General features: G+C 49.7%; 3 protein-coding genes across 5 annotated transcripts in view; 2 read left to right on the top strand and 1 right to left on the bottom strand.

Moving 5' to 3' along the window:
• Nucleotides 1-2,299: 2,299 nt before the first annotated feature.
• On the bottom strand, nt 2,300-5,617 carry CEP19 (centrosomal protein 19). 2 transcript variants are annotated; one of them, XM_027661749.1, is made up of 4 exons: nt 5,503-5,617; nt 3,346-3,532; nt 2,666-3,034; nt 2,300-2,629 (listed from the first exon to the last, which is right to left on the bottom strand). In XM_027661749.1, exons 2-3 carry the CDS (start codon nt 3,473-3,475, stop codon nt 2,673-2,675), a joined length of 492 nt encoding a protein of 163 aa, XP_027517550.1. In that variant the 5' UTR covers nt 3,476-3,532; nt 5,503-5,617; the 3' UTR covers nt 2,300-2,629; nt 2,666-2,672. The 2 variants fall into 2 exon arrangements, with proteins under 2 accessions (XP_027517550.1, XP_027517549.1); XM_027661748.1 differs by having other exon boundaries at nt 2,300-3,034.
• An 89-nt stretch (nt 5,618-5,706) lies between these two features.
• On the top strand, nt 5,707-11,096 carry PIGX (phosphatidylinositol glycan anchor biosynthesis class X). Its single transcript, XM_027661747.1, has 6 exons — nt 5,707-5,773; nt 6,477-6,540; nt 6,969-7,101; nt 7,894-8,107; nt 9,369-9,469; nt 10,536-11,096. The coding sequence occupies exons 1-6, from the start codon at nt 5,719-5,721 to the stop codon at nt 10,677-10,679; spliced, it is 711 nt and encodes a 236-aa protein (XP_027517548.1). The 5' UTR covers nt 5,707-5,718; the 3' UTR covers nt 10,680-11,096.
• Nucleotides 11,097-15,978: 4,882 nt separating this feature from the next.
• PAK2 (p21 (RAC1) activated kinase 2) overlaps nt 15,979-16,268 on the top strand; it is a 42,914-nt gene continuing 42,624 nt past the window's right edge. For both annotated transcript variants that reach the window (XM_027661745.1, XM_027661744.1), the window contains exon 1: nt 15,979-16,061. The gene's annotated coding sequence lies outside the window, so the exon portion shown is untranslated. The remainder of the gene's footprint in view (nt 16,062-16,268) is intronic.

The raw sequence follows: 16,268 nt of genomic DNA, 5'->3' as shown, positions 1-16,268 counted from the left end.
GGAACCCCACTGTCAGACCCGGCTCAGAAATGGCCGCTTTCTGGCCCTATTTTAGACTGAACTAGCCAAAACCAAACCAGGCCCCAGCTGGGGAATCCCTCAGCCTCTTTCAGCCCTTCTTTTGCCCGTAAGCTGCACCCCTGGGGGACAGCAATGACCCAAAAATACATCCCTGTGCTGTCTCCTGGCAGCATTCCAGTGTCTCCCTGCTGGCAGGCTGAGCAGGTACCCCAGTCCCTGGGGGTGTTTTTCCCTGCTGTGGGTGCCAGGGCCAACCTTGGATTGTGGATGGGCTTGCTTCCCCCCCACCCCAGCCAACGCTGCATCTCCTTTTGGAAGGGGGATGTGGGGTGCAGCTGTGGGAACACATGCAGGGAGGAACCCGGGCACCTGGCACTGCCCAGGGCATGAATAAAGAGCGGGGGTTCTTGGTTCTATTGAGCTGATGGGCGGGATAATCCACACTTCCCCATCACGTGCCTGGAAAGCTGAGGCTCACCTGGAGCTGGGATGTGCATGGGATGTCAGGGCAACAGGAGGAGATTCCACTTTCAGAGTGGTGGACATCTTTACAAAGCTGCTCTCACCATCTTTGCAAGGTCATGGGGATAGGGAAGGCCCTTCCATGACTGGAGAACCCAAGTGTCCCACCCAACTTCAGTAATGGCCAAAAGGACATCCCAGGGAGCAACTCGGCAGTCACCTTCATGTTGGGAAAACCACGGAGTATCCTTTATTTGGAACACACCTCTAGAAGAGGGTGGCTGGGAGCAGTGAGCGTGGATTGATGAGGGTAACTTGTGCCTGCCTGACCTGCTTTCCTCTCAGGATGAAATGGGTGGATCTGTAGGCAAGGGGAAAGTGGTGGGTGCCATTTCCCTCAGCTTCAGCAAGGCTTTGGACACTATCCCACAACATTCTTCATGCAAGTGTGGATGTCACAGTCTGGATGGATGGGCAGCCAGCCAGGTAAGGATCAGCTGGAAGATGAAGCACGCAAGGTAGTGGTTTGTAGGAGGCTGGTGAGAAAACAGGGTCTGGTTTGGGATCTGCCCCATTTCATCTTTGTCCATGACCTAAAGAAGGCTGTGGAGCACCTTTGTGCCAAGTTCACAGATGAGCCCAAACTGGGAGGACCAGCAGGGCTCCATCCTGAAGGGCTGGTGTGGGCTGGGGGGACAGGCCAGCAGGAACCTCACGGTCCAGGGAGGTGATTACCCCCTCAGCTGGGCACTGGTTAGGCCTCATTGAGCCCCCACTGTGAGAAGGGCCATGCCCAGGGAGGGGGTGCAGCCACATCCTCCCAGCCCAGCCAGGACAACAATGGGTACAGGACGAGTGTGCAGGAGTCCCCATGGCCCCCTCCCGCCCAAGTGGGAGATCTTTCTCTGCTGTTCTGTTGCAGTCTTTGAGGCAAGGCCTGTGCCAGAGCCCCACACACCCCTTCCGGTCCTGGGAGAGCTGAGTCAGGCTTTAGATTTCTTTAATTTTGGCAAGTGAGGCACCAGCTTCCGTTTCTAACTGAAGACCCCCGTGGCCAAGTGTGAGCTCCCTCCTGCTCTGCAGTGGTGGCACAGCACTGTGGTTTCACTGAGACCCGTTCCAGATTTTCCCAGCAGTGACTCCATCGTTTCGGTGTGTGGGAGGAGAGCTCCTCCAGCTCCAGTGCCTGTGCTGCCACAAGACATCTTGCTGATAAATTTAACATGTTTTATTTAGTTTGTGGTTGCAAGAAGGAAGGCAGGAACTAGTCTGGGAGGCCATTTACAACTCCTCTGAGTTACCTCAGGCAGCAGCTCAGGATGAAGGCCCATCCCACCCACAGCCCTCACAGCTGCCTGGGTTTGGAAAGCTGAAACCCGGGAAGCTTTTGGAGTTGTGCAATTTCCTAAAAAATCCTAAACTTAGTCCTCCAGTTGTTGCAGGAGAGAAGGATTTGGCTGGTACAGACCAGCTGAGGTAGACAGTGGGAATAAAAGCTTCAGTGGGATGAGTAAAGGTTTTGTTTTACTCTAAAGCCCAGCCTTTGACTTTCTACCACTCTATTTTTTTTGGATACTTTAAGCACATTCTCCCAGAATTGAGCACTTACAGGAAAGCATCATCCAGCAGTGTAAGGAACCAACCACCCCATTGCAGCAATTTGAAATCACTGTGTTTTCAAAAGTGCTTTCAAGACTAATTCATTTTCTAGATATTCCTTTTCTTAAATATAAGGATTTATATTTGTGTAAGCTAAAACTGGAAATGTGAGAGTAATATCCTCAATGCACTGTTGATTTATCCAGAAAGATTGATATATATTTAACTTCCCAGCAGGCAATAAGAAACACTCTACTTGTGCAATACAGCTTTAACAGTGCTTTCAGGACATGAATATTTAACACTTCATTTTCAGCCAAAGCTGACTGAAATGTAAAAAAAATTGAAAGATTAAATAAATTCTTTTATGTAGGAAAAGATTAAAACCACCCAACAATTTCAGCTGCCAAGTTTTCATTTCATCAAGTCTGGCTTCTTAAACAAAGCTCCCTTAACCCTGGGACTGCTGTGGTCCCTCGGATTCTCCGTAGCCAATGTGCATCAGTTCTGTGTGGCACTGACATCATCCTCTCTGCTGGGACAGTGAGGTTTGTGTCTGAGCTGCCCATCCAAGACACCTCTGTCTGGAATCAGATTTCTTCATCTGACTCCAGGTCCCAGCCACAGGACTCCAGCTGCTCATCCTGTGGGAACTCCACCTCAACGTCATAGATGAAATCGGGGTCATCCTTCTTCTTCCTGTTCTTTTCAAAGAGCTCATCCATGATGCTCTTCCTCTTGGCTAGTTCCTTGTCATCTAGTTTGTTCATATCCTCCTCTGGGTCAATGGTCTCTTCCTGCTGAAACTTTTCCAAGCTTTCAGCCAGGCTCTCTCCTCCCAGATGACCTCTCAGCAACCTGTAGAGCTTCTGGAGCTGCCGCAGCGAGACCCCTTCCAGGTAGGGCTTGTGCCGAGGGTTGTTCTTCAGCTGCTCGGCAGCCATGCTGCAGTCTGGAGACAAAAAACACCACGAGGACTTACAGCTGCAAGCAAAGCTCTTCCCAGAGACAGATCTTCTCCCAGTCCCTCCCAAGGGTGTCTCTCCAAACCCTCCAGACTTAGAGAGGCACTGCTCAGGTTGAGATGGAGCCTTGGGCTCCTCGGGGAGGCAGTGTCATCACCCCAAAACACCCCTGTCTGCACGCCCTGCATGCCGGTAAGAGGCTACTCAGTGGTTACTAACAGTGCTGTTACCAGTGAGTTCCTCTCTCTGTGTCTGGAGGGGACCTGGGGAATGCTACAGGTGAACGAATGCACCTCACCTGAGAACCTGGAGAAATTCCTGACGGGCATGATGCGCCGGCGGGTCTTATCCTGGCTGTGGTCTCTGTAGATGAGGACGATGGATGGGGGCTGGAAGCAGACCCCGCACTTCTGTGCAGTGAAAGTCATCCCGGTCCTGGTGCTGGGAGTGGCCTCATCAGCATCCTCAGCAATGGTTGAACCTCACTGGGAAACAGGGAAAAAGGAAACAAAGTGTGAGTGTCCCTCAGTGCTGGTCTTTTTGTCAGGAGTAGAGTGACACGTTCAGCAAAATCCCAGATTCCCAGGATGGTTTGGGTTGGAAGGGACCTTAAAGACCATCCAGTTCCACCCCACACCATGGACAGGGACACCTTCCACTAGCCCAGGTTGCTCCAAGCCCTGTCCAACTTGGCCTTGGACATGTCCAGGGATGGGGCAGCCACAGCTTCTCTGGGCAACCTGTGCCAGGGCCTCCCCACCCTCACAGGGAGGAATTCCCTTATTTGTCTGTTTGTCACAAGCCTGGGGATATCACACTCCTGACTTCAGCCTTGCATCCATTGATGTATCTAATGCTGTGGCTGCCCCTTTTTTAAGACTTTAAGAGCAGGGGCACCCAGTCAGTGTTTGCTTTCTGAAGCTTCAGAGTGATCTTGCTACAGCACCAGATCTGTAGCCTGTGACAGACGGGACAAGGAGAGAGAACAGTCAGAAATGAAAACCAAAAATAACAAAACTCCTTATTAGTTAACAACGAAAACATGAATTAATTTTAAAGAGTGGAAATGTCTCATTTTAAAGTAAGGACTGCTGAACTCTCAGGTACCAGTGCCTCAGTCAGCTACTACACAGAGGAGGTTATGAAGTTGGTCCCTAATTATCCTTTTGACTTTTCTCTGAAGCATTTGGTCTTGTAGCAGGAGAGGAGGAACATCAGCCTGACTGGCAGCAACAACTTCTCCTTTCTGCCTTATCACATTTGTCCCCAAATGCTCTTGGGAACTTCTCAGCATCAGCTCTGCCCTTGGCTCCACCCCCTTTCTGGGTGAAAATTAATGAATTATGGAATTAAATTAGAGCAGATTTAAAGATCCAAGTCTGCTGCAGATCTTGTTTCCCAGCTCAGTTTACAGCACTGAGTACGTGTGTTACTTTTATTTTGGTTTTAAATAAGTGAAAATATGCCAAATGTGAAGGTGAGCTCAGACTGCCCTACAGAGAGCCAAAGTAACAAATTATACCCCCCAAAAAAAATCAGTGTACGTCTCCAAATTGAGAAAAATTACATTACTCTTCAAAAACTGCTTTGAAGTAGAGTTGAAAAGTCTTCCTCCTTTGTTAAAAGCCACATAGGAAAGAGTTCAAATTTGCAGTAAAGTCCTTAATAGTGGAGATTAACCACCCTGGAAGTGTCCAAGGCCAGGCAGGACGGGGCTTGGAGCAACCTGGAACAGTGAAAGGTGTCCCTGCCCATGGCAGGGGGTGGAACGAGATGAGCTTTAATGTCCCACCCCACCCAAACCATTTTGGGATTCTGTGAAGACGAGCAACATAAACGCGAGCAGCTGCTCTTTGGATCCGCGGGTGTGTTTTATGGCACTGCCGCAGCAGCGGCGCCGCTTTTGCCGTTAAAAAGCCGTTTTTCCGCCGCGGGAGCGGCCCGGGGGGGCGGCGGGGCAGGGCCGGGCCCTCCCGCCCCTCGCAGATCCCAGATGGATCCGGGAAGGGAACACAGGGGCTGACCTGGTCCCACTTCCCTGCTCCAGCAGGGCCATCCCAGAGCACACAGCACAGGACTGTGTCCAGAGGGGTCTGGAATATCTCCAGCGAGGAGACTCCACACCCTCTCCGGTCTCTGTTCAGGGCTCGGTCACTGCACAGGGAAGTTCTTCCTCATGTCCAGGTGGAACTTCCTGGGCACCAGTTTCTGGGCTGGGCACCCACTGCTGGGCAGCCTCGAGCAGAGCCGGGTCCATCCCCTGCCCTTTCCTGCAGACCCTGACAGATATGGATAAGGGCCCTTCTCGGTGTCTCCTCTGGAGGCTGAACAGCCCCAGCTCCCTCAGCCTTTCCTGCTCCATGAGATACTCCAGTCCCTTCAGCATCTCCGTACCCTCCGCTGGACCCGCTCCGGGAGCCCCACGTCTCTCTTGTACTCCCGCCCCTCCCCTCACCTCGGGCGGCCGCAGGGCCGGGCACGAAGGCGATGCTTCCTCCTCCTCCGCCCGGTTGCCATGGCTACAGCGGCCCTGGAGCTAAAGGCCCCCTGCTCCGAAAGCCCCCTCCGGGCTGTCCGCATCAACGCCTGCGGGACACGGCGCGGCGGAGCGAGGCGCGGGCGGGCCCCGCGCGGTCAGGCGGCGCCGCGGGCAGCCCTGGGAGCGGGCGCCATGGCGGGCGGGCGGCGGGTCGGCGCCGGGCTGGGAGCGCTGCTCTGCGCCCTCCGTGAGTGCCCGCGGCAGCGGGAACGGCCTCGGCGCTGGGACAGGCCGCGAGAGCTGGGCGTGCTCAGCACGGACAGGGGGAGGCTCCGGGGAGACCTTAGAGCCCCTTCCAATGCCTGAAGGCGCTCCAGCAGAGCTGGAGAGGGACTGCGGGCAAGGGCCTGAAGGGACAGGACAAAGGGGCATTGGCTTCCCACTGCCAGAGGGCAGGGTTAGATGGGATATTGGGAAGGAATTGTTCCCTTTGAGGGTGGGAAGGCCCTGACACAGGTTGCCCAGAGGAGCTGTGGCTGCCCCATCCCTGGAAGTGTCCAAGGCCTGGTTGGACAGGGCTTGGAGCAGCTTGGATTAGTGGAAGGTGTCCCTGCCCATGGCATGGGGTGGAATGAGGTGGTCTTTAAGGTCCCTTCCAACCCAAACCACTCCATGATTTGGGAAGCACATCTCAGTCAGTGGCCCAAGAAACCTCTTCTGCTGTTGATCACAGTCGAATTCTCCTGTGAGAGGTTTTGCAGATGAGATATTCATGGATTATATGGCTTCACTAGTTAAAGCTGCCAGCCCGTGTGATCACTGTGTGTGTTGTGATCACTGTGCTGTGATCTCTGTGTGTGCTGTGATCTCTCTGAGTGCTGTGATCACTGTGCTGTGATCTCTGTGCTGTTCTGTGCACACTCTAACCTGTTGTCTCTGTGTCACCTCAGATGTGCAGGCAGCCTGTCGGGACACCACAGTCACACAGGAGCTCCTCAAAGAGGGGTTTCACAGGTGAGTGCTCTCCCAGCCCTCCATCAGTACAACATCAGGGCTGGTTTTACATGAGAAGAAGCTTCTCTTCTTTTCAGGCACAGTTGTATCAACTTCTTGATCCGTGAGCATGTCTCAGGAATGGAGTAACATGATCAAATGATTAACAAGCTCTAGTGGAGGAGAACACTCCTCACTGGAGTTCCCTTTCTAAGATCTCTGTGGAGACGGTAATTGAGAAGTTAACAAAGAAGTGAAACTTCATTTTGGCCATGGATGTGGAGTTGGGGTGAAGGAGAGCACAGCTTGGCAGGGAACTGTGTTCTGAATGAATTGCACAGTGTGAGAGCTGCATCTCTTCTCTGTGCATCTGGGAGATATCTCTCAGGGTTTTTGTGCCAACTTTTGAAGGGCAGGTATAAATGTTTTGCTTCTGTTTTTGCTTGAAGGGACCTGCTGGTGAAGGTGGAGCTTGGGGAGGATGCAGGGGGATGTGCAGTGGCAGCTAGAACTCGTCTTCCACCAGGAATCTACGTGGATTCCTACGAGCTGGCGACGCTGCAGCAGCAAAATTTAACCAAGGTAATGGCCCCAGTGCCAGGAGATCTGGCAGTGACCTGGATAAGGACTCAGGGAGTTGTAATCTCTGCTCATTATCTGGCTTGTTGCACCAAGGGGATTAATCCCTGGAAGGAGATGCCACACAGAATCATCTTTGTGACATCTCACTGTATCTCTGGTTTGATCAGCATCAGTTTTGTGTCGTGTGCTGCTGATATTCCCATACACTGTCTGGTGGAGCTGCTGTTCCTCTGCTTAGCCCCCTGGTGAGCAGCTGTGGGAAAAGCACTTGGGTTGAGAAGGGGGAAGGGTAACCCCCAGAAAGGTGGTGGGGAGCTGTAAGCAGTGTGCTGTGTGTTTGGATGGAGTAGCTTCCCAGCTTTGTTTTCATCCCGGCTTTCTGTGTTACTTTCCAGTCTTTGCTTCACATTTTGGATATAGAGATGCACAAAGGCTGTGGCTTAAATTTCCTTAGGTGCTTAATTTGGTTAAAACATGGATGCAAAGGCTGTGGGCACCTTCTGCCTTTGGGGTGCCTGAGGTGCAGGTCCGGCCTTGCTTACTCACCTCGTTGAGCTGATGCCTCCCAGGTTTGGCTGCAGGCACAGTGACACTAAGCTTTTCACATGTAGGAATCACTCATTGGAGAGGGACTTAGAAAGGTGTTTTGGAGCAGCTTAAGGCCAGAATTTCCAGCTTGATCATCCTGACCACGAAATCAAGCCCAGTGCTAGAAAATAAAATGAGGGAAATTGTTTCCCCCCCCGGTGTCAGTTCCGATCACAGCCACACCTGTGTCTTTCCCACTCGCAGGCGGTGCTGATTCCTGATGTCACTGATGTGGAGGCTCCCGAGTACTTGGCCACAGCTCTTGTCCTGGTGCTGTACCTGGAAGCGGACCCGCGGTGTTCCCGCTGTTTCCGCGCTGCCGTGCCCGTGCACGCGCGGTACCACCGGCCCGCCGAGGGGAGCCAGCAAGCCTTGGTCGTCCTGGAGAGCCCAGAAGTGCTGCTCTGCTGCTGCCACGGTGAGATTCTCCATGATGTTTCTCTGGGGAGAGAGGAATAACCGTGGGTAATCCAGAGCTTGGAATCTGGCTCTGTGTTTTTTTTGCTGGACACGGAGCTCTTGGTACTTGTGTGAGCACGAGGGGAAGGTCGTGGCCCTGAGAAAGACCACGTTGTCTTCCTCGCTGGGTGCTGCTGCCTGGCCAAAGGCAGATGGATTGTCAGCACACCTCTTGGTGTTATGCTGCTGCCATTGTACCCCTGTGCTGCCTGGGTTCTTCCAGCTGGAAGTGTTGGCAGTTGTCATGATCCACGTGTTTGCTGTGATCCTGGCAGGCCCTGGCTTGCCAAAGGCCTCCTGCTCTGACCATGCTCCCAGTGTTTCCCTTGGCAGCTGAAGCTGTGCAGAGTGTATTTAATATCCACTGTTGCCTATTTAGAGGAATCAAAGTATTCTGATGGTTTCTAACACTTTGTTCCTGCATTCCCTCTATGTAAAGGGGGAATGTAGGAAACTGTGCCTGAAGCTTAGAATGGTCAGTCTCAAACTCAGATGAAACAAGAACCTGATACCACTGACAATGAATATTTCAAGCTATATGAACAATGAAATCTTATAGTTTTGCTGCAAATCTCGTGTCCCTTCACAAAGTCATTCCTGCCAGGTGCCAAATCAAACACACCAATGGTTTTCAAGTCTTTTATCTTCACTTGTGCATCATTTGAACAATGATTTTCTGGGGTAAATGTAGGGGCAGGCAAGACTGCCTTTTCATTTAAAAAAGGGGTCTGAAATCTTCCTGTTTTTCTGCCACATTTACTCCTTACAAACAGGAAAACATTTATTATTATTATGAAAATGTGTAAAGCATTGGAAGGGAGTTCTTGCATGTGCTGACAGAAGGCCAAGAAGGAGAAATGGAAGAATGACTTACTTATTTTGGGGAAAATTCTAAGTCTGGGTAAAGTTGAGGGATCTATAGGCTAACCAGGAATTCTTTGCCCTGTTAAGGACAGAAGGGCCAAGATGCCACACAAGTGAGATTCTTTCTTGGTTACCTGCTGTATCAGGAAGGGAATTGTTGCAGAGTTCACAGGAAGGACTGCCCAGCCGTGCAGGGGAGCTGGCATGTTTCTGTCAGTGCTGTTTCACCGCTTGCCTTCCAGGGAGTTGATTCTGTCAAGCTGTTGTGGGGGAAAGATCCCTTATTTGGCAGAGTCTTGCAGGCCAGATTGCTTCATCCCCCCTGGCTCCTGCTGAGGCACTGATGCCTTCCCTAGGTCAGCTGGCAGCAGAGTGTTGGGAGCCTGCTGAAGTGGGAGCTCCCTGCTTGGCCGAGAACGTTGGTCCCTGTCAGTGGCACAGCACAACACACAGACCCGTGAGTTCTCCTTTCTGGTTCTTTTTAACGTTTCCTGCTTCTTTTTTTGGTGTGATTAGCAACTTCCATAGCACAGGAATTAATCAGTAGAAGACTAGTTAGGTGGTTCCCCCTTTGTGAGGCTCCTTTCTTCCTTTCTGAGTGGCTTTTGGTGGGGGTCATCCTGCCCTTCTGCCGTGCTTACAGTCACTCTGTGCTCTTCTGGCCCTTTGGGATGGCTGCTCTTCTCACCTATTTTTTTTTTCCTTACTAGTTTACTTGGAATTCTAGGATATAATTGGCTCTGGTCAAATTAAGAAAAGTCTTTACAATGTTGGTGCTTCAGAGGAATAGCAGAGTGAAAAACTACTTGATGATATAACTAAAGGAGGGGTAAAACTGCAAAGATTTAAGGAATAGCATCCTTAAAGAAAAGGCCACTTCTGTTTGTTTGTTGGTATCTGATTGGGGGTAAGTATTTAGGAGAGGTGAAATTTCTTATTCTGTATTCAAAATCAAGGGAAGTTGGATCTCTAGTGTGTTCAACAACTGCCTTTGATGCTCAGAAGGGTCGCAGTAGCATAGAAATTCAGAAATAAGACTTGATTTATATAATAAACAATCCGTTGTTGTAGTAACACACGTGCCTTCTTATATTTAAGATGCTTGGAGATGCCTGGGATATCTGCAGCTCTTGTCCAAAAACACTTTGGAGCTTCCTGCATCCACAAAAAACCAAATAGTTGTTTACCCTGGGGAAATCTGTCTTCTCATTGATCTGACTTCACTGTGAGAGCTGCTCTCCTCCATGTGGTATTCCCTACACATCCCCAGGCGTGTAGGAGCAGAGATACAGGGATACAAGTGGCAGCAGGTCCATTTACTGAGCTTTGCAGTGCAGCAGTGGCTGGCACTGTGTTTGCTGAGGATTAAAAAGGGGATGTCCCATCTTGGTTTTGATTTCAAATCCCAGAAGAAGCCTCAGCCAAGGGCTGGTTAAATCAGGGTCTGGTTACTCATGCTCTCAGTTGAAGGCAAAAAGGAACCGTTTGTTAAATGAGTACAATCCATTTGTTTTTCCTTGCAGGCACGGCAGGAATCGATGCTGGAGGTTCCCGTGGGGCTCAGGGAACACAGTTACCTGGTGTGTGCCCTGACCCTGCTCACCACCCTGCTCTGTGCCAGCCTCATCCTCGCTGCCACCTGCAGGCATGGACACTTCTCCCTGTGACCTGCTCACAGGGGGGAAACACGGAATGACTGACCCCCCATCCAGCAAAACTGACTGGATATTACATCAGGTTCCTAGATGGATCCTGTTCTACTGCTATTTGTATCTTAGGGGGTGTGAGGGTCCCATAATGAGTTAGAGTTCCTTTGCCTTAGTGCTTGGAAACACCTTCCACAGCCCAGAAGACAGTTTGGATGTGTCGTCCGTAGCCAAAGCAGATAGAGGGTAGGAAAAAATCTCAGAAATCTGAAAACACTGCTGTGGGTAATGGGAGTTTGGGGCTCCTATTCCCTCCTTCTGGCCCAGAGCCTGTGTCCAGTGATGCCTCTTGTAGAGCTGTTTGTACTTCTTGACTCAGGGATTGGTTATTAAGGGTATGAAAAACATTATGGAGTCATTGAAGTGTCTGAATTTTAAGCTTGTTGTGCAGATGGGTTATGTATGAATTTGTGAAGAGACATTCTGTGTATACCTGGGACAGGAGAAGGCTGAAATAGTCTCTCCCATTCTCATAACTGGGAGGGATTGGCTGCTCTTGGTCAAATTAGAATCATGGAATCATTTAGGTTGGAAAACCCCTCTAAGACCATCAAGTCCAAGCATTCCCCAGCACTGCCAAGGCCACCACTAACCCACGTCCCCAAGTGCCACATCCACAGGGCTTTTAAATCTCTCCAGGGATGGGGACTCCACCACTGCCCTGGGCAGCTGTGCCAAGGCTGGACAAGCCCTTCCATGAAGAATCTTTCCCAATATCCAACCTAAACCTCCCCTGGTGCAACGTGAGGCTGCTTCCTCTCATCCTTGTTCCCTGGGAGCAGAGCCAGACCCCCACCTGGCTCCACCCTCCTGTCAGGGAATTGTAGAGATGGAGAAGCCCCCCCCTCCAGCCTGCTTTTCTCCAGGCTGAACAGTTGATCAGAGTTGAAGTTTAGAAAGTTTGGAAGAAACATCACCCTATTTCAGGAACGGAAAGAGCCCCTTGGAAGAGGAGAGCCAGTGAAAAGATAGTGACTAGAAGCAAATATTTAGAAGACTTGAATTCAGTCGCCAGGACAGTTGATAAATACGAGGAAATGGAGAGGAAATTACCCAATGGAAAAGCTGAGTGGCTCTGGAGCGGCGGAGGCGCTCGGGTGCTGTCTCCAGTTGTCACTAGGTGGCACCGTGGGCCCACAGTAACTCCCCCGTGGAGGATTTTATTCCCTGTGAACTGCGGGTACGTCAGGAAAAGCAGGTGATTTGGGGGAGTGCGTGTGTGAGGGGCGTGAATGAAAACTCCTTTTGTGGGCTCAGTGTGTGGCTGAGGCTTCCCGGCTGCAGAATTGGCCTTTCATCGCTGTCCAACTGTAGCCTCAGGATCCCTTGGGCATCTTTCTCCTGGAATTCTACAGAGAGCTCGTCTTGTGACTTCGCCCACGACTGGTTGGCAAGTGCTTGGACACTGGGCTCTTGTTTGCCCTCGGTGGCTGTGCCAGGACTTCATCCACTACCTCAGAGGGGTCAGCTCTGCATCTGCTGGGGGGAGACGTGAAAAGGCAAAAATCAAAGAGAGATTTGGGCTGTTTAACCCCATCAGTGCTGGGACCAGCATTGTAGCGCTTGTCTCCGAGTGGGATTCTTAATTCCCAGAGTTGAATTTGTTCCTGGGCTCTCTCTGTCTTACATAGGTAATTCTGTATTGCAGTCTGACCCCTTGGAATGGCAACATCCCAGACTGCCAGAGTTCAATGGCAGGGCAATCTCCTGAAAACTCACTTTTTCTTTTTTAAACACCAGATAGTGCCAGTTGAAAATCACAGGTTGAATCCTTCAGCTAGATCAAGCTGCATGATATCAGACCCTGGGGGAAGGAAATGGGAATCACAGAATCACAAAATGGTTTGGGTTGGAAGGGACCTTAAAGCTCATCCAGTTCCACCCCTTGCCATGGGCAGGGACACCTTCCACTATCCCAGGTTGCTCCAAGCCCTGTCCAGCCTGGCCTTGGACACTTTCAGGGATTCAGGGGCAGCCACAGCTTCTCTGAGCAACCTGTGCCAGGGCCTCCCCACCCTCACAGGGAAGAACTTCCTTCTAACATTCAATCTAAACCTACTCTCTCATCTTTTGAACAAATGAGAAAAAATATTGCAAGCAGCAAAAATACATAAGTAAAATATATGTCAAGATTCCCATCAATCAGCTTTTCAGCTGCTCTTGAGTAATAGATTCTGATTAATGTAAAATACGAGAGGAATGGCAGAGCTTCTCAAGGAATGCTTTTTGTTACAGCAAATATTTGCTGTTTTTAAATCCATAGCATTTGCCTAATAAGTATAGCAGATAGGTTTTTCTTTAAAAGGTGTAAATAAATCTAATAACCATAGTAGTGTTAAGTACAAAGGAATTTGCCAGTTAGACTCCCTCTCAGAGCAGAAACTGCTACTGTTAAGCCAGCACAGAATTTAGCAGGTGTGCCCAGGTGTGCCATTGCAGGAGGATGCAGCTGCCAGCCCCACGTGGATCACCAAGACATCAGAAGATGATCTGTAATGCCTGTGCAAAAATTCTGGCAGTTTTGGAGACAAAAGTGAGGTGTTCCTGGCAAGAAAACACCAATACAATGGTCGGACACAAACGCTTCCATCATTAATGTGTCTAAAGACCGAATCAGAGCGGGGAAAGAAAAGGGGATGGAGTGTTAAAGGCCATGTTGGGAGTTAAGGCTTTGTGAACACAAATTAATGGGTGTAACAAAAAAAAAAAAAAAAAGAAAAAAATCTCCTAGTTTGTTAAAAAAGCTGTACCTGGGGAGGGAGGCAGAAGGACGAGAGGGGGGCTCAGGATTCTGCAAAGGAAGCAGGAGCTGAGGGATTGGGGGGTACCAGGCAGAGGCAGCACAGAGGGTGAGGTGCCTCCTGGGGATGGGAAGCAGAGCTGAGGGAAGGGTGAAGTCACAAACCCACTGTGGTTTCTCCAGAGATGATGCAGAGGTGAATTAGCAAAAGCTAATTGATCCTGGGAGGATCACATATGGAGCTGAGTCAGAAAGGGAAAGTAAGCATACGGAAAGAGGAGCAAAGATGACGGCCATGCCTGCAGGGGGAAGGCTCAGAGCCAACAGTGGGGTCACTTTGGAATATGCTCCTGGAAAATGGGCTGAAATATGGCAGGTCTGTGGGGACAAGTGTGCTGTGACCACCAGCTCTGCAGTAGTTCAGAGTGAGGGAGCAGACAGCCAGCACATGTTGGCTGGGAGCACAGGCTGGGGAGCCTGATGTGCCCAGACCTGTGTGGAGGTTTGAAGTGTTTGTGGATCTTTCCCCCAAGACCCATGCGAGGAGAAGCTGCCTGGTGTGTATCCTGCTCCTTCTGAGAGGAAAACCAGACCTTGCTTCAAACCAGGACTGACAGAGGAGGTGAAGTCCAGGCTGCAGGGCAGCTTGGGGAAGTCATGTGGAAGATTAAATGGCTCACAGGAATTTAGGGCCCATCCATTGCTTTCTCGGCTGTGTTACCACTGGATTTCTTGGAAGCTGCACATCTGAGTGGGGGCTTGGGTTGCTGATGGTGGGAAGAGACACCACAGAGAGCTTCTCTGTGTCCTGCTGCTGCCACTGAACCCTGAGCCAGGTGGGCTGTGAGAGGGACCTGAGAAGTTGATGGAGAAAGGTTAGTTTGTGATCAGCTGGGGATACAAAATGAGACCCTTCCAGAACAACAGGAGGAGCGAGCACAGCACAGAGGAGGAACAGGCACAGGTTGCCCAGAGAAGCTGTGGCTGCCCCAGCCCTGTAAGTGTCCAAGGCCAGGCTGGATGGGGCTTGGAGCAACTTGGGCTAGTGGGAGGTGTCCCTGTCCATGGCAGGGGGTGGAATGAGATGGCATTTAAGGTCCCTTCCAACCCAAACCATTCCATGATTGCATGAGGCACCTTGGTGGCAGAGTGGGCTTTACCCCATGACCAGGGACAGACCTTGAGGACATGCCCAAACACAGCATGAAGCACCTGTGCTCAACCAAACCTGTTTTCCTCACAAAATCAAGCACTGAGGAAATAAACTGTAATTTAAACACCCCAAGACAGAAGTGAGGGGTGAAGAAGAGCCAGTTCAGGAGTGGTCTGATGATGGTTTCTTTAGGGCTGCTGGCTTTGCCCCCTGCAGCTGGATATTGCCCACAGCCAGAGGAGAATAAAAGAGCCCAACAGCCTAGAAAAAGAATAAATGTGTTATATATGTAAATAATTTGTTATAAATTATACATATAAATATATATTTATATATATTATATATAAGGTATATAAATTATATACCTATATACAAATTCTATATATTTACATATACGTAACATATATGTTTATATAGATGTTCTCTATATAATATATACTATGTATTATATTATATATTATGTAAAATGTACATTAGATAGTATGTTACCTATAAAAATGTTAAATATAAAATATATATAATAAATGTTATATATGTAAAATTTATATCTATTGATATAGATTTATAACGATTTTTATATATATAACCTTTATTCTTTTTGTAGGCTGTTGGGCTCTTTTATTCTCCTCTGGCTGTGGGCAATATCCAGCTGCAGGGGGCAAAGCCCCTAGGAAAAATATGCTATATATATAACATACAGCCTATGTATGTTATATATATAACATATATATAAAATTATATTAAAATCTATGTAAATATAATAAATGAAAATCTACAATATATTATATATATTATATATTATATAATATATATAATCTATGTATTCTATGTAAAGATACATAAATGTTATATAGAAATGTTATATAGAAATGTTATATACATAACATTTATTATATACATATTATATTTAACATTTAATATAGATAATATATATAATGTATATATAAAATATATAATATCTAAAAATATAAAATCTACATACATTGATATATATACTTTATATATGTAACATTATATATATATATACCCCATATATGTATAACATATATATGTGTGTGCATATATATATATAACACGTTTATTCTTTTAGGGCTGTTAGTTTTATTTTTCTCTGGCTGTGGCCCAGACAAATATAATATTATATAGATAAACATATATATATAAAAATAATATATATTATTTACAGACATAAACCACATTTTTCCATCAGCGAGGGGGACCACAACTCCCATTATGCCGCGCGGCGAGCCCACTTCCGGCTTCCGGCAGGCGGTGCCCTGCCGGCGGTGCCCCGCCCCTGCCCGCCCCCGCGGGCTGTGGCCACGCGCGGCGGTTCCGCTTCCCCTCCGGCCCCGCCGCCGCCGCCCCGCCGGGTCCCGGTCCCGCCGCCGCGCTCAGCCCCGTCCAGCCCGTCCGTCCGTCCGCCGAGGTGGCGGCGCCGGCCCACCCGGTGAGTGCGCTCACACCTGCCGGCCGCGCCCCCTGCCCTTTGTGCGGCCGAGCCGGGCCCGCGACGGGGATCGCTCGGGGCGCGGCCCTGTCCCCGCTCCCTCCCTGCTCCTCCGTCCCTCCCTTCCTCCCTTCCTCTCGCCGCCCTCGCCCCCCGCCCCGCCGGGCCCGGCCCCGCCGCCCCCGCCCGCCCCGGCTGTGCGGATCC

Source organism: Corapipo altera, unplaced genomic scaffold (assembly GCF_003945725.1).
Source record: "Corapipo altera isolate COAL_440 unplaced genomic scaffold, ASM394572v1 175, whole genome shotgun sequence".
NCBI lineage: Eukaryota > Metazoa > Chordata > Aves > Passeriformes > Pipridae > Corapipo > Corapipo altera.
The sequence above is the reverse complement of the archived record's forward strand: the minus strand, read 5'-3'. Positions and strand labels throughout refer to the sequence as shown.